This window comes from Rhinatrema bivittatum, chromosome 6 (genome assembly GCF_901001135.1).
Source record: "Rhinatrema bivittatum chromosome 6, aRhiBiv1.1, whole genome shotgun sequence".
Taxonomy (NCBI): Eukaryota; Metazoa; Chordata; class Amphibia; order Gymnophiona; family Rhinatrematidae; genus Rhinatrema; species Rhinatrema bivittatum.
In genome coordinates, this window is record NC_042620.1 from 99,378,342 (window position 1) to 99,403,671 (window position 25,330).

Sequence of the window (25,330 nt, forward strand, 5' to 3'; positions counted from 1 at the left end):
TTTACCGCGGGCCCTAATTTGAATATTTTTTTTTTACTGAATCGCGCGACAGGAGAGCAAGCGCTCGCCCGCTCTCCCGCGACTTTTACTGTATTGGCCTGTAAGGGAATAGCCACTGCTATTATTTGCATCAGTAGTATGGGATCTTCTTGGTGTTTGGGTACTTGTCAGGTTCTTGTGGCCTGGTTTGGCCTCTGTTGGAAACAGAATGCTGGGCTTGATGGGCCCTTGGTCTGACCCAGCATGGCAATTTCTTATGTTCTTATGTTCTTACATGTATGAAAACCGATTTATGGTGGGTAAATGCATCTATATAACACCTGCGAAATCTATTTGGCTATCCCTTTAAAATTTGAAGTAAAAGTACGCAGATACATCATTTGCTCACACTTTTCTGTCTACATTCTGACTTATCCAGCTAAGAGCTCCTTTACTGTGACATAGACAGACACATTTGAACATATTCTGTTAAGTAGTGGTATCTATCTATCTGGCTAAATTCTGATTTATCTGGCAAGTAGCAGCTGGCACTGCTTAGCTAGATAAGTCTGAAAATCACTATTTGTCCATTTTGAAAGATGGATTAAACAGAGAGATGGTACTTCCAGACTCCCTATTTGTGATGACCGTAGGGAGAATGTGGGTTTATAAATATGTAGCACCTGATTAATCCATGGTAACAAATCAAATTTCAGCTTCTTATGTATCAGCAGAGCAATTTTAAATTGCTCAATAGGGTACCAAAGTAGTTCTCCCTTAATAGGGAGCCAACATTATTCTTTCAAAATAGACAAGTTATGCACTCTCCTGCTCAACTCAGATATCAGGCAGGCAATTGAATTCTGCAGGACCTGACAAGCACACAAAGCATTTTTTGTAAGCCGAATTACCTAGGCATTACAATAGCCAAAAATGGTAATACTAAGACTTGCATGACCAATCTGAATTCCTGGTCATTCAGTAAAGGTTTCAATAGCTTAAGCAGACATAGCTTGTAATAGCTAGATGTTCCAATTGCCTTAAGTTGAACAGACATATGTAAGTTCTGACCTAACTCTTAGCATGATACAATCAGAATAACCTGGCTCTCAAAAGTAAATTAAACAGATGTCTTCAATTTGACTGCCCTCTGCAGGATCATAATTTCTGTTTGCTTTTATTTAACACCAGCCTATTGTGCATTAACCACTGCTAACAAACAAACTGAAACCAATCCAAACATCTCAACTCATGTGGAAGCCACTGGTAAAAAAAAAAAAAAAACAACCCCCCCCCCCCCCCCAAAAAAAAAACCAAAAAAACAAAACTGAATATCATCAGTGAAGTTAGCATGGAACAATAATCAACCAAATGTGAGATGAGCACAAAGACACTATAGAACATAAAGACCCCGTGACTCCATTAGGGAACGGGGCACAATGGGGGCAGGGTGGGCTAAGAAGGAGCTAGACAGGGAATCATGGGAGGGGGGGGAGGTGGCGAGAAGGGTGACATGGGAGGGGAGATGCTGCACCCAATTGGCCGGGTCAGGGATTCAAAAGGGAACCGCGCTTCGACATGCCCCCTTTTGCCCAGTGTCAGCCAAATTGGCATTCCCACACTCATATCTCTAGGTAGCTTAGGTCCTTCATTAGGCAGCTGTCACAGCCCATGGCGTTGTGGCATGGTGACCAGCACGTTAGCAAGGCCCCCACATAGATTTTACCTTTGGCCTTGCCATATACATTTGAGGGCTGATGCCAGCCGGGGAGAGCTAGGTGGCCAGGGGGGACCCAGGACTTTAGACGGGCCAGTGGCCCAGGAGTGTTTGAGCAGGCAGGCTCTAATCAGGCCGGCGGCCCAACAGGTTCTGACCCAGACCCTTGATGCTCCGACAGCTGAGAAGGGAGAGAAGGGGCAGCATGTAGGGCACTTCGACCAAAAGATGCTGACTTCTACGGCCGGGTCTTGGTAAACACATCCTTCGATGGCGCTTTGGCTACTATGGTCAGGTGTCTTCTGCGGCATCCCAGCTTCTACGGCCGGGTATATCCTTGTTCGCCAGTGGCGGCTCAGCTTATCACTTACTAAACTGGGGTGCTGGTCACCAGGAGTTAACCCTGTATAGTTGTAGGGATAGGACATATTGTGGAATTGTTACATTTATGACATTGTATTATTGTGTCAAAGTTTGCTGTCTGGGTTGTTTCTGGGCTGCAGCCATTAAATTTTCCAACAATAAAACATTTTCGGACTTAACCCATATACTAGTGAATTAATTAGGGCATGGCGGGGGGTGGGGGGGGGGAGGGCTGGAATGTAAGTGGTGGGAGAGATGAGCGGGAGGAATGGGGATTGGGTGTAGACCTCAACCCTGCCCATATTATGATATTGTCCTGAAAGATGTTTTAAACTTATGCCATTATTGGCTTTCAAAATGAACAAAACAATCTTAAAATTAATCCTCTCCAGGATAGAGAATTAGTGTAATTTTTCCAAAGCAGGTATGTAATGTGATGTGTAATTTCAGGCAATGGAGAAGGTGAGCAGCTGTATTCTGCAACTAGTGAAAGTTTCTTAAGTAAACTCATGTAAAGTGAGTTGCAATAATCTAACTATGAAATTTTATGGGTTTGTACAATTGTGGCTAGATAATCCTGTGAAAGATAAGTCCTTAAATTTCTAATTAAGTGAAGGCAAAAAAGATTTCACTAACAAAGAAATTTGTGATTGCATTGTTCAATGTGAGTCCACAATTATACCCTTTGTCTTAACCTCTTTATTAAGAGGCATGCTTTCTCCTTCAGGTACCACATCAGGAGCTATAACCTGGTGTGAAGCTGTTATGATCCAGAGTAGTTCCATTTTAGATGTTTTTAAATGTAGTTTAGTTTATTAATGCTCATCAAGCTGCTAAACTCATCGAGATATGATACTAAATCCTTTAACCTCTCATGTTAGCTGACACCAGATCAAAATAGATTAGGATTTCATATGTATATATTTAATTGTTAAACCAAAATCTCTTACCTACTGAATCATGTGGCTGAATATAGATTAAAGATGAGAGCACAGAGTCCTGTTGACCCCATACTGGAATTTTCACATATCCACATATTAGCAGGGGCGGATTGACCTATCGGGGGATCGGGCTTCCCCCGGTGGGCCGGTCACTCCTGTCACGTGATTTTTTTTTTTGTATTATAAAGTTTCCAGCTAAAGTGAAGTGGGGCTTCTGTGGTCTACAGAGAAACTTGCGGAGCTGGGAGAATGGCCTGCAAGGCCGCGGCAGAGCCCATCTTGCAGTGGCAGAAGAAAGCCATGCAGGCCGGGAGAGAACCTGCAAAGCCACGGCAGAGCCAGGGCCAGTAGAAGCACTAGGCCTGGGCCGCCGAGTATTAGGGGGCACCGCGAGCAGTGGTATCCCGAGGGGAGCCAATGCCCCCGGGTGCAAGGAGGCTCATGCGGCCGCTGAGCAGCGATACGCATATAGCAGGCAGATCGGCAGGGCCATGGTGGAGCTCACATCACCACGGCCCGAAGAAAAAGATCGCGTTTAAACGTGCTGATGCTCCTCCTCCTTCCTGCCTGCGCGGCCCCGGAAGTAAACGTTGCCGGAGCCACGCGGGCAGGTAGGAGGAGGAGCATCAGCGCGTGCAGAAGAGGAGCAGTGCTTATGGGCCGCCGCGAATCCCAAGTCGCAGCAGCCGAGAAGAGGAAGAGGCCCGGTAGCAGGGCCGCTGCTGAGCCCATCCTGCGGTGACCCGCGAAGAGGAGGCCCAGAGGTGAGAGAGAGGCTGAGGGTCTGTAGAGTGTGCGTGTATGAGATGAGTTGAGTGATTGTGTGGGAGTGAGGACCTGAATGTTTGCAGAGACAGCATGTGAGAACCTCTGTGTGTGTGAGAGAGACAGCATGTGACAGTGAGAGCCTGTGTTTGAGCAAGACAGCATGTGGGAGTGAGAGAGAACCTGTGTGTGAGAGAGTCAGACAGCATGTGCCAGTGAGAGACTGTATGAATGATTGTATGAGAGAGTGCCTGTGTGTGTGAGAGTCAGCATGTGCCAGTGAGAGACTGTGTGTATGAATGATTGTATGAGAGAGAGCATGTGACAGTAAGAGCCTGTGTGTGTGTGTGTGTGTGTGTGTGTGTGTGTGTGTGTGTGTGTGAGAGAGAGAGCGAGAGAGAGAAAGCATGTGAGAATGAGAACCTGTGTGTTTGAGGGAAGAAGATGGAGAGAAAAGAAATAGAAAAAAAGACAATATAAAAGGAATTGGCAAAAAAATAAGAAAGGGAAGGTGGAAAAAAAAAACCTGTGATCAACCGATTAGAAAACTAAGATCAGCCAGCAAAGATAAAAAAAAAATAAATTATTTTTTAGTGATTGGCACATGTAATCTTTGGGAATGTGCAAGAATACCACTTTCTCTATGCGGATCTCACAATGTACGAGATCAGCATGGAGAAAGTGGAAGCCCAGGGGCCTGCACAGAGGAGGCAGCAGAATGGGCTTCAGTGTCAGTAGCAGCAATTGGCGCCTCCCCAATAGCCATGTGGCAGCAGTGACAGTGGCAGTAGAGGAATGAGAGAGGTTCCGAGGTTGCTGGCAAAAGAAAGAGAGGGGGATCTGCCTTTAGTGTGTGCTTGTGTATGAATGGGACTCTGCCTGGGGGTGTATGTGTGTGAATGCATGGGAGCCTGCCTGGGGGTCAGTGTGTGTGTGAGGGAGCCAGTGAGTGTGAGAGCATGAGTGTGTATGAGAAAATCCAAGGGAGTAAGAGTTTGTGTGTGGGGGGGGGGTGTGTGTGGAGGGGGAGAGAGTGTCTTAGAGCCTGTCAGTGTCAGTGAGAGCGAGAGGTTATGGTGGGTATAAGAGCATGAATGTGAATGTATGTGACAGTATATGTGTGAGAGAGAATGGACATGTGAGTATGTGCGAGAGAGAGAGGATAACCTCCTAATCCTCGACAATATCAGGGTGACTGGAAATCAAGAGCTCCCACAGAAGGAGACAGTCTGGGGGCGGCGATAGCATGACTTCTCCTTCTTCCTGTCTGCACGGCCCGGAAGAGGAAGTGGTGGGTCCGCGTGGGCGGGAAGAAGAAGAGCGCTGGCCGTTGCAGGAAGAGGCAGCATTGGCTTAAAGTTTATGCGGCATTCAAGAAGCAGCAGCAACAGCGCCTCAGCCTCCACCTCCACGCAAGCGCATCCCCTGGGCCATCTCAGGACGAGGCATCAAGGGCCAGAGGAAAATCAACAGCGATACCTCCCTCTCCCCCCACGGCCTCAAGAAAAATGAAGAGGTCCTCTGCCATGGGGGCTGAAAGAGGAGGCTGCTGCTGTACTTCTACTGGGGAGGGGGGAGGAAGTGAATGAGTGAGAGCATGTGTGTGTGTGTGTGTGTGTATGTCTCTGTTAGGGCATGTGTGGATGAAAGAGCATATCTGTGAGAGCATGTGTTTGTGTGTATGACAGCATGTCTGAGACAACATGTCTGTGTGTGTCTGTGAGATTATGTGTGTGTGTTGCTGTGTCTGAGAGCATGTTTGTGTCTGTGTATGTGAGAGCATGTATGCTTATATGAGAGAGAGAGATTGGGAGGAACAACCCTTCACCTCTCACCTGCTAATCCACAACTATCTCAGGGCATCTGGAAATCAAACGATTCCAGGTATGAACAACCAGGGATTTTTTTTTTATCCTTTTAAAGTTTTAAGTATTGCATAGTGTTTGAAATATTTTATTGGTCTGGAAAATGTATATCAGTTTTCAATTATTAGATGTTGTTCTATTTGTCAGCTGTTTTGAAATATTCTTTTTATTAGTATGGTTTTTCTTCTATTGATCCTTTATATTTACTGATTTTGATGTTTTTTTCAGGAATTGTAATATTTCTGTTTTCCTGTTCTTGCACTGCACAATAGTCTGGCCTGTTGTGGTTAACAGTTCAGTTTTAGTCTGAATGTTTGTAATAATACTTTATGGTTACTTTATTCTGCATTTTTGTGAGGGTCTGTTTGTATTTTGCGTGTGTGACTGATGTATTCTGCTAGTGTGGAGGTTCTGTGTAGGGATCTGTAGCAGTTTGGATTTTTCTGTTTTCCTAACAGTAGGTGTATTGGCTTTTTAGGGTCTGGTGTAATGATCACAGTGTTGCCTTTTCATAAGTAGGGTTGGTAGTGTTTGCGTGCTGGCAGTTATTGCAGTTTTGATAAGGAGATTTACTGTATTGAAATTGTAATCCAGTTTACGTGTGGCTTTCTGAGGGCAAAGCTCATACCCAATGCACATTACAATAGACCTAATACCAATTCCAAGGGTCTTTTTTACTTTTTTGCAGGGTTTTTCAGCACTCCATACAAGTATAATATACATGTTGTAAGTAATATCTTTACCTCACAAGACATTTATTTTGGAGATATTTTAGTTCAATTCCATCAGGTTACAGAATTAACATGGTGTGCTTTTGGGAGCTGTTGACATATGTGCTGCAGGGAAAGGACTGGTTTTGAAAAAATCCCCCAGGCCTATATTTTCCTGCAATCCACCACTGGTACATATATATGTAAATTATATTGTATGTGTAATTGGGTACCCATGGGCCAGTTGGAGAAAAATCCCCCGGGCCACTACTTTCCCACAATCTGCCCCTGGGTGTGAACAACCAGTGGGAGAAGCTGACCCCAGACCAGAATTCAGCACAGCATGGAGAGACACTCAAATAACTTCAGATGTTCAGTTCAAGAGAGAACTGTGAACTTTTGCTAAACAGGCCATGATAAGCAAAGTGGGTCTGACACTTAGCTAATGGGAGCTTGACCATAAACTGATGAACCAGGTGTCCTCCAAAAGTCTGATCAGCCAATCATGTATACAACAACCAGCACAGAGATTGTAAAGGTCAACAGGAGATGCTGAGAACTGCCTCAGAGGGTCCTGGTAGCATGCTAAAGATTTCAGTTTGGCCAGACTTCTGGGGCTGCTAACCTTCAAGTGAAGTAAAGCTTAAAGAAAGTTAGATATTCCTTTTTGGGGTTATCTGACTAGCTGCACTGACAGGCTGATGCAGAAAGATGGGTTCATCTGAATGCAAAGGTTCACCTGCTCCTGAATGCACATTTTTTGAGTGCAAACCTTGCTGCCTAAGCAGCAAATGCTTTTATGCTCACAAAATAATTGTTCAAAACTGTGTGATCAATTTAGACCTCTCACATGGAAATTCCATGTAAATGAGGCCATTAAGCATCTCCTCCCAATGCAGAGAGGTGCACTGGCTGAGCACAAATTTTCTTAATGCTAGAAACTTTTAGGGGTGTGCATTTGTTTTCGACGTATTGGCAATCCGCAATGTATATGTCCCTATTTGTTGTATTTGTGGGGTCACGAAACGTATGGCGAACCCCCACAAATACAATGTGGGGGTTCCCACATTGTATTTGTGGGGGTTCACCCCTCCCCCTCTTTTTTTACTTCTCCCAGTTAAGGCAACCTTGTTAGAATGTAACTTTTATGCTCCTTCAAATTGTCACTTGTTATATGGTTGGTTATAGTTCTGCTTTGTTCGATGTAAACCGAGTTGATTTGATCTGTATCAAGAAAGTCGGTATATAAAAGCCTTAAATAAATAAATAAATAAATAAATAAATAAATGTATAATGAATAAACCCCCCACCCTCCTGACCCCTCCAAGACTTACCAAAAGTCCCTGGTGGTCCAGCAGGGGTCCTGGTGGACCCCATGGTGATAATAAGTCAGAGGTCCCGAAGAGTAAAAAAAGTAAAAAAAAAAAAAAAAATTGAATTCGGCCCGCGGCTGTCGGGCTGAAAACCGGACGCTCAATTTTGCCGGCATCCAGTTTCCAAGCCCGTAGCTGTCAGCGGGCTCGAGAACCGACGCCGGCAAAATTGAGCGTCGGCTGTCAAACCCGCTGACAGCCGCCACTCCTGTCAAAAAGGAGGCGTTAGGGACACGTTCTGTCACATGGTTGGAGCAATGGACGGCCGGCACCATCTTGTCTTGGGGGGGACTCCTGAGCCCCCCAAGACTTTCCAAAAGTCCCTGGTGGTCCAGTGGGGGTCCTGGAGCCATATCCTGCACTCGGGCTGTCGGCTGCCAGTATTCAAATGGCGCCGATAGCCTTTGCCCTTACTATGTCACAGGGGCTACCAGTGCCATTGGTCGGCCCCTGTCACATGGTAAGAGCACAAGATGGCGCCGGCCGTCCATTGGTAAGTCTTGGGGGGGTCAGGAGGGTTGTAGTTAATTCAATTTAAATGGTTGGGATGGGTTTTTTTGGGAAACGAATACATACGTAACTAATGAATGGATCAGGGTCCCCTGAGAACGGATGCAACGGATTTGGCTCCCCACGAATACGAATACCGAATGGGACGAAAATATCCCTGCTGCACATCCCTAGAAACTTTAGATCTGGAATAAAGTTTCTAACACTGAATTTGCTGCTGGGGCTCCTCCCTTTGCACAAGGATAAGTGACAGAGGCACAACAGTGCATATTTTTTTTTAACCATGGCCAGATAGCTGGCTAGGAGCACAAGAAAAGTTATGCTCCTATACACTCTCTCCCATTCAGTACCTCCCCTCCCAAGTCAAAATGTGCATTCAGCCTGAACTGACCATACATTTTAACTCCCAATGCAAGAGCAAACCATTAGCTTATAGTGCGTTAAAACTGTGTGCTGAAATTGGGCGCACAGGCTCTTAATACAGAGGTTATTACATTGGTCTGTGAGTGAGCAATGAACTAACGGAATTAGCTTTTCTTATAACTATGATAGGCGCACTGGTTTCCTATAATTCTTAGTGCTTAAGAGGCCAGTGTTCAATGCATTTACCAAACAAGTTATAATATTCACATTGCTTTGAATAATGTTGATACCAATATAACCATACATTAGCAAACCTTTCATCTAGCAGGTGTCAGTGTGAGTCTTCTGAGTCTAAGGGGTGGAATATGTAATAGGATTACTTAGCATGAGTCTGACTACCCTTTGGTGAGCTCAGAGGTCTCACACAGACACATCTCAATGCAGAGGCACAGGCATCAGGATAAAGGTTTACGTAATCTCTGGAACAGCTACAGCCAAGCACATCTCTGAGGTTAATGGTTAACATATCCCTGACACAATTAACAATAGCTTCTTGCAGGTGACATGTCCCAGCAGAGAGCATTCAGTGTGATGCATGGCAAAAGCTGCTCTGTGGGCGTTAAGGAGAAGGAATAGGTGCCCCTCCCCCTGAAGCACTCAGAGAAAACACAGCATAAGAGAAGCAGCAGATTGCAACAGACAGAAGAAGACAGATGGATTGAGATACACCCTGTGACCCTGCATGTTTCTACAGATTTGGGAGTTTTACATAAGGGATACTGTATTATTATTCCTATTGCCTATGGCTGCATATTTACCCCATACTCTATCTATCTATCTATCTACATATAATAAATATTAATAGTCCAGGGATCTGCTGTCATTCTACCTTATTGTGTGTGTAAGCTAGTGTGCAGTATTAAGTGTGAAGGGCACCAAAGCATGTCAGAAAAGGAAGCTGAAGGTTCTGGGCCACTTTGTGTTCTTGTGTGTTTTTTGTCATACCCACACACAGCATGATGTGGAACAGGAACCCTTCAAACAACTCTAAAGATACAACCAAAAGGTCCCTGCCTTTATCTAGATTTTGATGCATATCATCTATTAATGACATGAAAGCTATCTCTACATTAAAACCACTCTGCAATTCTACTAGGCATTCATCCAGTCCATTATTCTCTAGTAAGCAAAGCTGGAGTTGTGAAGGTGCTGCTCTTTCAATCAGTTTAAGCAAACATGGGAGATTGGATATCAGATGATAATTTTGAACTAGAGTAAGGTCTAAATTACATTTTTCAGATTGGTCTTAATTATTGTCTTTTTAAGAGACTCTGGTAATATACCCTCCTGAAGAGTTAGATTAAATGAGGCTATCACTATATTCTGAGGAAGGGGTTGTTACTAGCAGTGTGCCTCAGGTATCAGTCCTTGGACTGGTTCTTTTCAACATTTTTGTGAGCGACATAACGGATGGGTTATCGGGAAAGTTTTGTCTTTTTGCAGATGATACCAAAATCTGTATCAGGGCGGACAGTCGGGAAGGAGTGGAGAACATGAGGAGGGATCTAGTGACGTTCGAGTAATGGTCTAAGGTTTTGGCAGCTAAGATTTAATGCTAAAAAAAAAGGCATTTAGGATGCAAAATCCAAAGGGAAATTCTTCTAAGCACAAAGGAAGAGTGCAATCTGGGGCCTCCTGACCCACACAAGACTTGCCAAAAGTCCAGCGGGGGTCCGGAACGACCTCCTGCAGTCGAATCGTGTTGGTCTATGGCCGCCGCCATTTTGCGCCGCCATTTTGAAAAATGGCGCCGGCTGAAGACAACACAATTCAATTGCAGGAGGCCGTTCCGGACCGCTGCCGTTCCGGACCGCCGCTGGACCCCCAGGTAATTTAAGGCATTTGGGGGGGTTCGGGAGGGTGGGGGATTTAATTTAAAGGGTCGGGGGTGGGTTTTAGGGGGTTTTAGTGTGCCGGCTCATGATTTTCACGATTTTCACGATACTTCAAACACCCAAACGGCAACAATACGATTCCCTCCCCCTCCCAGCCGAAATCGATCGTTAAGACGATCGAGGACACGATTCACATCTCTAAGAATCATGCACAAAAAAATTCAAACAAAAAATTAAAACTTGGCTCTTCATGCAAGCTTTCCCCTAATTTTCTAGCCACCTACCTTATACAGAAATCAGCATCTCTGCCCTGATCTCCCTTTTACATTTCTACAACCCTGCGCGCTTGCTTCCTCTCCTATACTCTAACTCTCCACAACTTGATATCTTTCTTCATGATTTTCTACGTTAGTTATGCAATGTTGTAGATTATACTTGTATCTTTCTTGCACATACCTTTCTACACTGTTTTATACCCTCTAATTACACAGTTATCCATCTTTTATGTTTAATCACGTTGGTTCATCAGCCTGTTTTGCTAATTATACTCTTCTGTTTAACAATTGTAAAGCACTGTTGCTAATTTCAAGTTATCTGTAAACCGATGTGATGTTACTAAACGAATGTTGGTATAAAAAAACCCTATAAATAAAATAAATAAATAAATGGTGTGAGCCCTATGGCTGTTGACGCAACCCAACAGATAGATCAGCTGGGCTCATGCCTACAGCAGGCAGACATGCTCAAGGAGAGATGGGTTCTGAGCTTCACGTATACCAGCCTTTTCCCTGCAGGTTAAGTCCTTGGGTTATGGGGGGCTGGCAGGATTTAGGCAAGGGTCCTGTAGAGAGTCGTTGGGTAGCATCAGAAAGCAGGCTAAGATTAGGGCAGGCAGCCCTGACTGGCCATCCTGAGCCAAAAATCTATCTTGGGCAGGGCCTAGCAATAAGGCCTAGTCTGGGACCAGGCCCAGCCCAATGTTAAGACTTAGCCCCTGTGATGGAGCTGGCCTAGACTAAGAGTGAAGGCCTAGACCCTGGCCAAGGCCTAGATCTGGGCTAGGTCTGGCACTGAGGCCTAGCCCCAATGAGAAAGCCTAACCTTTGGCCAAGTTTGAATCCTAGGTCTAGCCACTCTGGGAGGGCCTGGCATTGACCAAGGTCTAGCTCTAGCAAGGGTCTGCTGCCAAGGCCTAGCCCTGCATCAACCCAAGCAGAAAGGTCTAGCTGCAGCACTAAGACACAATCCCAGACCAGGCCCTGCACCTAGACCTAGCTTGAGCCAAGGCCTATCCTCAGCATCAAGGCCTAGTCTCCAACCTGCCCAGAGAGGACCAAAATGGGTCTTTCAGGTCTGGGGAGCTTCCGTCCCAGCCCCTCTTACCCCATTCCCAGATTCAGTAATAAAACAGGCAGCAACAATGCCAAAATTTCTGTGACCTGAGTCCTGGCATATTAAAAACAGTGGTGTCCCCTAAGGATTACTCTGAAGTGACATCACTTTGGCACCTTCCTCTGGTGTAGCTAGTGCCATTTGGTTGTACAGCCATAGAAATGTATGGCCATGCTTCAAAATAGTGCCAGCTGCACTGGTGGAAGTCGCCGAAGTGAAGTCACTTAAGTACTATCCCCAAGGCAGACAGTGCCATTTTTAAAGCATTGGGAACCGGGCAGGGCTGACTGGACATCACCCCTGCCCAATTAATCATTTGATTTGGAAAGAACATGCCAGGTCATGAGATCCCCTACTCTGGCCCCATCCCAGCCCTGGCACTTCTGAAAGACCTAGCCCACCCACTCTGGGCAGGCCCTAGATCTAGGCCCTGATGTCCAGCCTGGCCTAAAGATAGGCCATAGCACTGATCCTGGCTATGCCTCAGCAAAAGTAATGGACCAGGTTTAGGCCTTGGAACCATGCCCGGACCAGGGCTAGGCCTTGGCATTGGGCCTGTCCTGGTCCTAGACCTCACTGCCTGAGCTAGGGATCTGGGCCCAGTTCACCTCTGGGTCTGACCTCGATGGTTCGTTAAATAAGAATTAAATTACTTAAGTATGTTAGAAGCCATGGCAAGACTATTTAGACAAGACAACAAAATATTATGATCAATGGTATCAAAAGTGGAAGATATAGTCAGAAAAACCAAAATATATATAAACCCCAAAACAAATTCTCGAGGGAAAGTATCCAGGCTAGAGATCACCAAGGTTTTAGTACTGTGAATCAATCAAAATCCAAACAGGAACCCATCCAGAACATGACTGTCATCTAGAAAATTCTGCAGCTGTTTCAAAATGGACCTCTTAATCAATTTATCCAAAAATGGTTGTGATGAAATAGGGCTATAATGGGCAACATAGACTTCCAAGAATGGAAAACACCACAAAGGTAATTCAATCTCAGCTAGGAAATACAAGAATCATCCTGCATTTTATTTATTTATTTATTTATTTATTTATTTACGGGTTTTTTATATACCGGGGCACGTAAGTAACATCACCTCGGTTTACATTCAAACATTAATTCAGCATAGAGCTTTACAATATAACATCATAACTGAAAGAATACAAATCCATGTAAAACTTTGTATAATGAAAATAAATATCAGAATATGAGTGTCTGTGGGACTAACAAGAACGCAAAGCAAAGGACTCAGTTTAAGAATAGTATGTGCCTGTCAACAACTGCACATCAAAAACCACAGTGGATTTGGGAATATAATGAGAAATCAACTCTCAAATTAGATAAAAAATGCACAACTCTGTCGTCAACGGCAATATGCAGATCAGATTTGAGGTTGGCAACTAAGAATAATGAGGGCTATTCTTAAAGTCATGCATTTGTGTAAATTATGATTTTTGTATATCCCAGGGACATTTTCAAACTGTTTGCATTGGGACAAAGTCCACAGCACTTTTAACCTAGTACTTTGTTTTGAAACTTGCCATGGGTATAAAGTACCTGCAGACATTTGCAACTGTTTTTTTCCTGTGGGGACGATTTTTATGGAAAATCACATGCATAGAATTGAAAATGCAATTTATGTGTATTATGTTCCTCTTTTGACCTGGCCTGAACACACCCCCAGATATGCCTTCTCAGTATGCAGCTAAAGGTACATGCATTGTGGAACAATATTAGTCTCATTGAGGACGGGCAATTTTTAGACAGTCAATTTATGCACATAAAATAGATAATTTCAAACAATATATCAAGAGCTAAAATAGTTTATCAAACAGTTAGAAGCAAAATCAAATACATATAAAAAGTCTTTAAAAATTCCAACATGGCTGTTTCAGCGAAAAGCCTGCATCAGGTGAATTTAAAATTTTTATACACTAGCATAAAAAAAAAACAAGCAATGTTTTTGATTGTCTGTAAATAATGAAATTAGACATATGACATGATAATCCCACTATCAATCAGTCCTTTCTGGATATTGTATATTGTTTAAAGGATTCAAACTGGCCCAGAATATTTCCAAAGTACTGGTAATCAAATTTAGCTTATAGCCTGTTGCATAAATTATCCTTTTTTTAATACTCATCTCTGTATGGACCATATCATACTAAATGAACTGCTAAAAGACCATCCTCATTGTTGAAGAATCAGAAGACAAATATTGCTGAACAAAACCACCAGTAATAGTGCAGCTAGTGATAATGGTGAAGCCCTGTCTAGTAGACTCTTTCAGTATCTGCAGCTATGCTGGCAGGAGGGATCTCAGATATAAGAACACTCCGGAATGATAAGCACTCATGTCAGAAAGATAAGAAGAGGATTGGAGGCAAGGGGAGAGGGGAGAGGGGGGAAAGGGGAAAGGAGGAGGGGTCCATTTTCATTATTGGAGGCGGAGGAGTGTGCCTTCATTGTACATGGGGCTTGCCTTCATTGGTGAGGTCAGGCCTACAGGGTGGGAGTTGTCTTCAAGAGGGGGAGAGCTTGATTGGGAGGGGGTGCTTGGGCTGTATGGGGGAGAGTTGACCTTGATAAGTTTGAGAGACCAAATCCTCTGTGCTAATCTACCTGAAAGTGAAAAGACCAGTTAGTAAGGGGGATTTTAACAATCAGCATGCATGCCAAAAAATTAGTATCTGATCAGAAGCAGATGTCAAATTTCAGGCTTTGTTAGTGTTTCAGGACCCCTTGGTCTACCACAATAAGCCCTTAATTCCATTCCAGTAGATTTAACACCTCTTGAGCTATCCATCCCCCTTGGCCTCCTCCCATCTAGGAGAGCTAGAATTGGTTGTTTTGCCTTTATAACCATTTTATAGTTTAAAGTGTGGCTAGCTTCATTTCAGTGCAGATACCAAGCAGTAGAAACATATGGGATTTCCTTCCTGGTGAGGCCTACCTGCCTCATCAGGTTTTTGCTTTTTGAGTGGAGTCTCCCCTGTGCACACCCTGCCAGGTGATTTCTTAGAGTTTAGTTACAGTAAGGATCTCTTTTTGCTGGAACCCTTGTGGACTCCCACTCCAGGACTGAAGACCAGTGAGCCCATTCACTCCCTGAATGTGGACAAAACCTGTGATCCGGCTTGGCTGTGTGAGACGACTGAAGGCTAAAAGAATCTTATTTTTGGAAAGGACTGTGTTTAAACTCTGCCCCTTTGGGAAAGGTCATCCTCGCTGGCCAGATTCAGAGGCAGGAGTTGAAGACCAGTGAGCCTATTCACTTCATGAATGCGCACCTGTGACAGCAGAACACCAGTCTGGGAAGATTTTTGATTAGGAAAGTATTTTCTGTTTTGTTTTGTGAGGAGGCTTTTTGAGCCACCCTTCCTCACTGGGAGCCAGGCTGGACTAGCAGGCTTGTGAACCACAGGCCTTTCAACCCAAGGAATCATCCTTTTCAGAACATCTAAAAGGAATCACGTCAGATCATTGGAGACCCCATCCAGATCTCTATGAACTAGGATACAGGGCTGGGTGTTCCAGAAGATGCTGGAGCCTAAGGTAGGATGTTTTTGCTATGCTAAAAGAGGACCATTGACGTAGGAATCCCAGGTAAGCCGTTGGGAGAGCTTTAGTGCACATTTTTATCACAAATTGGGAAGCTTGACCAGTTTACTGAAGAAAAGGATACCTACCCAAGCAGAAACACCCTAACTGTATGAAGAACCATTTGTAACTGCACCCTTATTTAAAAATGGATTTTAATTTGCCTTTAACTAATCATTAAACTTTTATTTAACACCCAGTGCCTGGTCCTGCCTGTTTTGTTACAGTAACTCCCTCCAGGAGTTGTCACAGCTACCATCATAAACAAGGGCTAAATCACACCACTGTCTGGGCCATAGACAAGAGTCTCCCCCATATAAAGAATCTCCGTCTGAGACAGAGAGCTCAGGATCTGGGAGGAGTGCTAGCCAGAGCAACCCCTGAAGAGAAATAAATTAGTTTATGTGCCCTGGAACTTAAAACACCCACCAAGGATTGCAGTAGGCAGGACATTCAGTGCTCTTTCCATATGGCAGCTAAAACCTAATTGCATATATGTTTCTTTCATTTAAATGCAGTTAGATGCTAATTTTCATATGTAACCACCAACATCATTGGGGATTAATTTATCCTTAGTGCAGAGCATGCTACTTTTGTGCATACTAAATGGTTTTTGCGTTTATACTAAACTTTAGCGCATAAGCTCCTAAATGTCTATGTATGCAGAAATAGCTTCTGAATATTCATTGTAGACATCCTGAAAGACAGACTGGCTTATGGTCTTTAAAGACTGGCATTATACATGGCTAAGCTAGATGAATGGCAAATGAACATAAATGATTATTGTGAATTTTTGCAAAAGAAATCTTACTAAATGTGATTTATGGGAGGTATGATTCAGCTGGTTGCACTAATTAACTTAAGCTAACCAAACAGCAATGCCAGCACCACTGACCTATCCTGAATGATGGTGGCTAGCAACAACATAGATCAGCAGTGCCAGCAGGAAGGAGATTGCTTCCCTACTGCATGAATGTAGATTCCAGAGGAGTGTTGGGGGGAGATGACCCAGGATCTTCTTATTGCGGGAGAAGGGAGGGCCTAAGTAGACTGCTGGAGGATCATCATTAAATTTGGCAGTATGAGGGAGGGATCATGGTTCAGGAGGGTGGAGTTTGCTTAAGGTATCACAATTTAGGAGGAAGGACATCATGGCTCAGGGGAAGGATAATCACTGTCTTGGGAAACAATGATAATGCCTAGAATTAAGGTAGCTATCCCTGTGCCTAATTTTGACTGTGCAATTATGGCACCTGGAACTGAAAATTAGCATTAAACACATAAATCGCTCCCTCAAGTTCACCTACCTGCCCACCCAGTTTTTAGAATCCTACATTTAGATGTTCAACAGAAATGAATTTTCTCTTGGGCAGATCCAGATGCCCAGTTTCTTAAATTAGATATCTACATCTTTTGAACATCAGCTTCTATGTGGCTATTGTGAAATTCTTAGCAAATTCATATGTACAACCATCCATTTCAATATCGAAAGTAAGATTAGATCTAAAAGCAAGTAAATAACGAGGCCTTCTCAAATCTCCCACTCATCAAACAGTGTAAATACCAGGTGGGTAGAAAAAAATTCCAAAAAATGTTAAATGTTAAAAATGTTAAATGTTAAACATGTTAAAAAGGCATACACGACAACTCAATGTAAATTATGATGGCATCAAACATGGAACTTCAGACTCAATGCCAATTACTTATTGTCATTAATTGCCAGTTCACAAATTCAATTTTTTAGACAATTTTAATTTGCTTCTTTAAAAATTCAGCACATTCATGGTAAAATACCTCAAGCATGTGAAATTTAATTTGGTGTAATTATTGAGCTCGAAATTCCATATTTGATGCCATCATAACTTACATTTAGTTGTTTATGACCTTTTTAAAGTTTTTTTTAAATTTGTGTACCCACCCACTTGGTATTTAGAACTAAAAGCAAACCAACAACACAAAAATTAAGTTTTATGACATTCATAAATTACATATTTGAATTAATAGAAACATCAGTGTCATAGGTTTATTAATGTACTTAAAACAATATTATTTCAATAACATTGACTTTTTGAAGCAGTATTTGTAAAGGATATGAATGTACTAAAACCTTAATAGCTACTTTTCTAAGAGGATTGAAAGGAGTTAAAATGTACAAGGCAGATGTGGCACTGAAGCGGAAGATTGCCTTCCCTCTATTCAATACTATAAAAGTCTGGAAAAAAAAAAACAACAAACAGAATGAAAAACTTTAGAAACTATCAATCTATAAAATATATGAAGCATGCACTACTTACCCTTCAAACTATTTTGTCTCTATAATGTAGTTTCAAGTAAACTTTGTGTTAAACATTAATGGAAAAAAAGATATCTTGTTTAGAGAAATCTTTAAAACCCCTAAAAAATAATAATCTGACTTGTAGTTTCCTTGATCTGATAAAAGACTGTAACATTGGACCTGTTAAGTGATGGAACTGTATATACCCTGTGATTGCTTGGAATATGATCAGTCATTTCAGGTTTTTTTGTACATGTTTCATAATCCAAATAATTCTGTGTCACATGTGACTCTCCCTGTGCCTCAATGTAATAAAGTAGTAATAGAATAACACCATTTTTTCTCTCTGTGCCTTTTGGAATGCATTGCACCAGGAGTGGCTAACCTGTGACTCAGTCCCTTCCTATCCTTGCAGTGCTGCAAGTTGCCATGGAGACAGGAGGGCGTGGCTGGTTCAGGAAGCAGAGACTTTTTTTTTGCTGATTTTCCCTGCTCTGTTCTTCCCACTGGAGGACAGGAGGTGAAGGGGGAAGGGTGGACCTGACAACTCCCTATTCTGAAAACAGCCCTCTCCATCCTGTCCACCTGGGTTCGTCGCAGTTTTGCTGTCTGGAGGGTAGGAACTGGCGTGGACACTGTCCCAGGTCCAGCAAATCTCTTTCTCCCAGGACTTGGGATTCAGCTGATAGAAGGTGGGAGGAAAGAGTCACCTGTCAAGTCAGAATGATCCGTGGGAAGAGAAAGGAGGTGACTGCTGAAAGGGGATGAAGGGAAATGGAATAAATCCAGGTAGCAAATGCTTGGAGGCATCAGTACGAGAAGTGATTAATGTGGGAGGAAGTGAAGTGTGTGAATGCTTACGAAAGGAGTGGTGCAAAAAGGAGTTAATGATTGGGGGTGGAGGATGGGGATGATACAAGAGGGGAGTCAGTGCTTCTAGGGGGTTGACATGTAAAGCAGTAAATGTTGGGAGAGAAGAGGAGAAGGAGGAGGAAGAATGCTGAGAGGAGGCAAGAAAGCAGTAAATATCATCTTGCTTCCTGAAATCAGCAATGCAAATGGAATTGTCTGGCACCTTATTTCTCTCCAAGGCCTATTCTACCACATGTTCTGCAGCAGCTGTGAGGGGGCTAGGGCTGGGATGGGGGTTGTATGAGAGTTGTGTGTGTGTGTGTATGCATGAGTGAAGCTCTGCAAAGAGGAGTGGAGGGTGCTTGAAAGAGTTAGAGATGAGGGTAGAAAGGGGTTCAAATGAACAGGGAGAAAGAGGGTGCAAGAAAGCCAATGGGTGTGTGTGTGTGGCAAAGAGGAAAGAGGAAACATAACAGCCAAAGGTGGTGATGGGGTGCGGAGGGGGAAGAGGAAAGAGGATGAGAGCCAAGTGTGATGGGAGTGTAGGGAGGAGAGAGATGGCTATTGGGAAAGGGGAAGGGTTAGAGAGAGAGACACACATACACAGAGGGTGGAAGGGGGATGGGTCTATGAGAGCAGAAGGGGTGATGCCTATAGGCATATAATGATATAGCTAGAGAGGTAACTGGGGAAAAAGAAGAGAGACTGAAGCAGTTTGAGAGAGGCAGAGAGAGAGAGGGATGGGTGACAGAAGGGAGAAAAAAGAAGAGAGGGGGTGAGGGCAGTAAAGATAGAGAGGAGAGAATGGTGGCAGGAGCATACTGGTGCTGGACAGAGTGTGGGTGCGGATGTTGTTTGGGGATGTTAAGCTGGTGCTGCTGAGACTGGTGGAGACAGAGTGGGTGGATTAAGAGAGACGGACTGGTGGAATGATTGCAAGAGACCAGTGGAACAAGATGGCATTGAGAGAGAGAGAGAGAGAGAGAGAAAGGGAGGGAGAATGATGGGAGGAGTGAGAGGCTGATGGGCAAAGGGTAGAAAAATATAATCCACTTTGAAAGTGTCATGAAAGTGGAACAATATACGGTCAAACTTATCAAAAGAACACTCATGCACCAGATTGCAAAAAAAAAACTAATGCAATACTTTATCCAAAAATATAAAAGCCTCATTTTCAGTTTCTGAATGGTAAAATAAGAAGAAGGTAGGCTGAGATTTCATAAAGAATTTGTGTATTTGAAAACAGTGTCATAATCATAATATGTCTGAAGTTATGAATTAATGACACAGAATTTCATGTGAAGCCTTTACTTGTGAGCTGTGTCCAATATTGACATCTCATTCTCCTAATGAACTCATTGATTGGCAAAACAGGGCCTTTGTCGAGGACTGGGGCAGAACCCATTTTTTGAAAAGGACTCTTATGAAAAAACTACTGGCATATTCCACATATATAAAAATTAATTTGTTGATCTCAATACCAACCAAAGTTATAAAAATATATTTTGCTGCCATAGCCTTGTGAAGACAGCTGTCCATGCATTCATTCTCTGTATAAAAACTATAGAAGGACTTTATGAGCAAATTATGTTTTAATCTTTTCTAAAGTTTAGTAGTTATGTTTTTTATATAATAAGAAGTACATTTTAAAAGCCTTGCACATGCAAAAACAGCCACAAACATGGACCGTGCAGGAGCTTCACAAATTTTAAATAGCGGGGAAGGTACGTGTGCCCTGAAAAAGTAGGCAGAAAAGGGTCATATGGGGGGGGGGGGCTCAGTCTGATTCTCTATATATGCACCATTGTAAGGGGGCATTTTAATATTTTAATTCGGGGTGAGTTTTCGGGAGGTGGGTTGGGGTTAGAGGGTGGTGGTGTTACAGAAACATTCAGAGGTATCCATTGTAAAATTGACATCAGTAAAGAATTTTAGACCTTATAAGTGATGAAAAGGAGTTGATTTATACAATGCAGCTAGTAGACACTGCAGTCTTCAAATCAACTTCTCTTTTTAGAATTTTTATCACCTATAAGGTCTAAAATTCTTTACTGATGTCAATTTTACAATGAATACTTCTGAATGTGTCTGTAACCACATCCCACCCCACCCCACCCCAACCCACTTCCCAAAAACTCACCCCGAATCAAAGTGCCCCCTTACAACTCCTGTACCTAATAAGGAGATGTGGCACACATGAAGAGGTTTTTTTTTTTTATAACCTACATGTTTTTGGGTGCACGCGCAGCCCTTTTAAAATCTACCCGTGTTGAAATAAATATGTGCTTTTATATTTTTGGATAAAATATTGTATTAGTTTTTTTGTAATTTGATGCATGAGTGTTCTTTTGATAAGGTTGACCATAGGTATACATTAACACTTTATCCCTTATTTTTGCTCTGCCTTAGTTTTCACTTTTTAACTCTCTCTCTCTCTCTATACATATATATATAATTATATATAAACAAGACTAGTAGGAACAGGTGGGAAACTCAGAAAAACAACAGGTAAGGACAAAGTGGAGAGATTAAGATAAACTGGTGGTGGCAATGAGGGGTAAGGTGGTAGTGGTTTCCCTGCTGGGGACACTTCTGCTGTTCTAAACATCTGCGCGTGCACACACACCTACCCTGCACCCTAATCTATTGAAAATGTGAAGCTCTTTGGCATTTTGCATTATTTTTCTTCAGTTCTTGGTACATGAAAGGTTGGCCACCTTTGCATTACACAATTCAAAAATCTACATTTTAATGATAGTAATTGTTTTGAATGAACTATATGAAGGATTATGTTCTCATAAGCTATTCTGTTGTGTAGTCCTATGGACTTGGCATCTCCAGTGGAGTGAATGATCTGGAAAAAAATATCTACATTCTTATGGGGGTATAGATAGTCAGAACTAATCTTCTACATGTGTTAGCCAGATAAAACTTATCTGGTAAACTCACATAGGATATTCAGCGGCATGGCTATGCCGCTGAATATCCCCGAATAAGTCACTAGCTAGCCGGATAAGTCTTATCCGGCTAAATTTAGACCTTCTATTGAGCAGATATAACTTAACCTGTTAACTTAACTGGATAATTCTGAATATCCGCTCTTATCCACCTAAGGGCCTCATTCATTAAACCATGTTCGGTCATTCAACGTTTGAAAAACAATGTTTTTCATGCGTTAAACAGCCTAAAACATGGATAAACGAGATATTTCAAATACTTTGTGTTATTGTAGGCCTGGCACCGTGCACATTTAAATGAGCTCAATAAGATGTAAATGCATTCTAATGAGCTCATTACTACCCTGAAATATGTAAATCAAATAACGTCACTTGCTGACAATTTCACAAGCCGTGATATTTGACTTAAAATTAACAACAGCAACAGCATTGCTGTTAATTTTCAGAGTCCTCAGGAAATTAATACACATCCCAAGGCACTCACAGCCTAGCCTTAAAGTGGCCATTCATCCCCATGGACATCCCCATCCCAAGTCTGATAGGGGCAAAGGCCAGGCAGCACCATTCTGGGCCCCCACCGCCTCACCAATGAGAAATTTGAGGTAAAGGGGGGTCTATGGAGGCTAGGGGAGAGATATGGTAGGGTCTACTTGATGCCTGGTGAGAATTTTTGGTTGGGAGGGGTCTGGGGAGGACAAGGTCAGGGTTCCAGCCTGTGGCTGAGGGTGGATGGAGCATAACTGTGAGTAGAATAATATTGCATTTTATTTTTTAAACAACTGGCCACCTTCAAGGGCAGCCGGAGGAAGGTGGGAATGGGTCAAGGAAGTCCAAGCAGACCCCCAGAGGATTTTACTAGACTGGGAGGATGGCATCCATGGGTCTGAGCGGCCCCTTTAAGCAATCGCAGTCCCAGGGCCACCATCCTATGGTAGTCGTGGGGTCCTTTTGCTGCTGTGATATTTTTCACTAAACATCAGGGTGATTTACCCAGCCAAAGGTAATTAATTCCTCCTTTATTTTTGCATGTAAAATATATGCATGTATATTTTTAAAATAGGTAGGAAAAGTACGTGCTTTCAATGCAATGCAAATATTCACGCATAAGCATGCATACACACATATGTTGCAGAGTAAAGATATGTGTATTTCATGATATGCATGGGTTAGATCTACGTGTGGTCATATACTTGCGCATATTCCACCTCGCATAATTATAGTCCCTGCATGTAGTTTATTACGTGCTAAGAAGCCACTTTATGAATGCTTTTGTAATCAGGCCTTTCATGCATTAAAATGCACAAAAGCCTGAAACGCTGGCATTTATGTGCATTTTGTATCATTTCTACACAAAGAGGTGAATTTTAAGTCCCTAAGCATGCCAAAGCCAGGAGACATATGCACAAGTTGGGCCAGTGCACGCCGAGTAGACTTTATAAACCGCCCATGTATGCGTGTATCTCCAGCTACATGCACAAGTCGAAGGTTTTGTAAAAGGAGCAGGGCGTGAGCATAGTCTGGTTAAGGCGTGGACATTTCGGGGAAAGGCCAAGAGATGTGTGCATAAATATTTACATGCACAGGTGCATGCCGAGGTTCCCAGCCACATAACTTTACTACTGCTATGAATAGCATGTAAGTAAAAAAATCAACAAAATCTAAGCTAGTCAACGAGGTTTTAAGTGTTGGTGCTAACAGGGAGAAGGAAGGCTAATAAATTAGTGGGGTTTGGAAGTTCTATCCCTAAACTGGACGAACTGGGAACAAACTGGGAAAACTACCTATGGCGTCAGTCTGTGTCCCTTATAAAATTTCTCCACTTATGTGGTAGATGTGGCACTTTCATGCACATGTGCGCATCCATTTAAAATTGTGTGCACGTTTGTGCATCTAGGCTATTTTATAACATGAACATATATGCATGCATGTTATAAAATGGGCGCGTCTCTGGATGCGAACTGGCAGTAACCAATTTTCATTTGACCTTGATTATACAAGGAATACTTTCAATTAAACTGGACAGTATACAGACCTAAAATGATTTCCACAAGCTTTGAAATTTCTACACAGCAAGAGGATGAGGGTCATGGCAGGATCATTATCAATGATTCTTCTATATTATGTGATTTTAGCTCCAGTCTCCAGGACATAGGTGGGCCTGTGCCTATTGGCCAGAGTCCTCCCATGAAGGATGGCGGAACGGGAAAAGGTGGGGGAGAAGAGGTGCACAGTGATGCGGGCGGGAGAGTTGGCGCGCGATCAGGCACACCCCCACCCTTTACACGCGCAAGTGCAAGGATGGGGCATTAAGCCACGCCCCGGGCTTCGGCACCGAGAGGGAGCAGGAAGACAGGAGAACAGGTTGGGTAGTGGAAGGAGTCGAATGGTAGTTACTGCCTCAAAAAAAAAAAAATCCAGGATATGATAAACATGACAGAGTCCACAGAGAACGGAACAAGTACAAAGGCCCCTCCACCAGTATTCGCCCTACTGGCAGATGGATATACAGACTATCGGAATGGAAAGCAGTCAGAGGGTGGATAGTTTGAAGGAAGCAACAAGAATAAAGATGCAGCCCCTTCCAGATGGGCAACACATGGTCGGCAGTACCAATTTCGCTCGCAGAGACTCACACACAGAAGGATCTTCATCAGAAGAACAAGGCGGCAAGGGCAAGCATCTCCAACACTTAATTAGTTAATAAGCCACAGAACGGTTGACCCATATTCTGGGGTGCAGTAAGTAAAATGGAAATGGTGTCATCAGGGTCTACCCTATTCACACTAAGCGCACACGTGTAACAGGAGAGAGGGTCTGGTACAAGCTTTTTTAAGCAGCAAGTCCATATCAGAGGAAAACAAGTACAATGGGCTAGTAATTAATATAGCAGAAGCGGTCGTTGCAAAGCCTGGCTGCCCCAACCCGGAGTAATAACATTGAGGCAGGGTAGTCAAAGCCCCTAACGGGTCAAGCCTCAGATAGCGGCCCAGCCGAGTCGGAGGAGGCTACTATCATGGGGGGGTTAGAAGGAATAGTTTGGCCTATACATACTGCCCGAACTCGAACTGGACTAGAAGCCTTCATAATCTATCACAATTCAATATGGACTGATTATGTCAAGTGCAAGTGGTGCTGGTGACATCACAGGACGGCGTAGTAGCCGATCAGCACCTGAGGCGGCGCTAAAAGGTGGGGGGCACGGAATGCACCGATGGTCGGGGCCCCTTGCTGGTGGACAAAGTGGGGGGTCCATGGAGTAAGGCTGCCTTGCTTGGTCCCTACGGCGGGCAGCGGTGGAGACATCACACCGGCTCGGGTATCCAGGGAAGTTTTTTCTTGATGTGTTAAATAAAAGCTGCGGCCTTATTATACCAACAACAGTTTCTGTGTTTTCCATGTATTCAAAACAAATGCATAATTTGTCTAAGGTACGGTAAGGGGCCAGAAGGTAGGGACGACAGCCGCGTGTGGTAGAGAGACGGCTGCTAGCGTTAAATATCCCAGATACTTTTTTTTTTTTTTTTTTTAATGTGCTTCTCTTCTCTCCCCTCTCCGAACCATCACATCCTTTTCTTTTGCTATTTAAATTTCCCAAGGAAACTCCTTAAGAGTTTATAGCCTGAATGCTCAGCCATTTCTGATCCAAGAATGAGGCAGGTAAAAATAAGATGTACTCTCCAGCTTAATTAGATCTTTCTAAAGAGGACTGAATTATGAATGGCATATGAAAGGTGTGTGGCTGGATACTGGGTATGGTTGAAGTC

At 43.2% G+C, this 25,330-nt stretch overlaps 1 protein-coding gene across 1 annotated transcript in view; it reads right to left on the minus strand.

Annotated features, from left to right (window-relative positions):
• LOC115093623 (sodium channel protein type 2 subunit alpha-like) overlaps positions 1-25,330 on the minus strand; it is a 655,694-nt gene that overhangs the window by 492,334 nt on the left and 138,030 nt on the right. Inside the window, exon 3 of the mRNA XM_029605639.1 lies at positions 17,576-17,694. Within this exon, the coding sequence (XP_029461499.1) occupies positions 17,576-17,694 (119 nt within the window). The remainder of the gene's footprint in view (positions 1-17,575; positions 17,695-25,330) is intronic.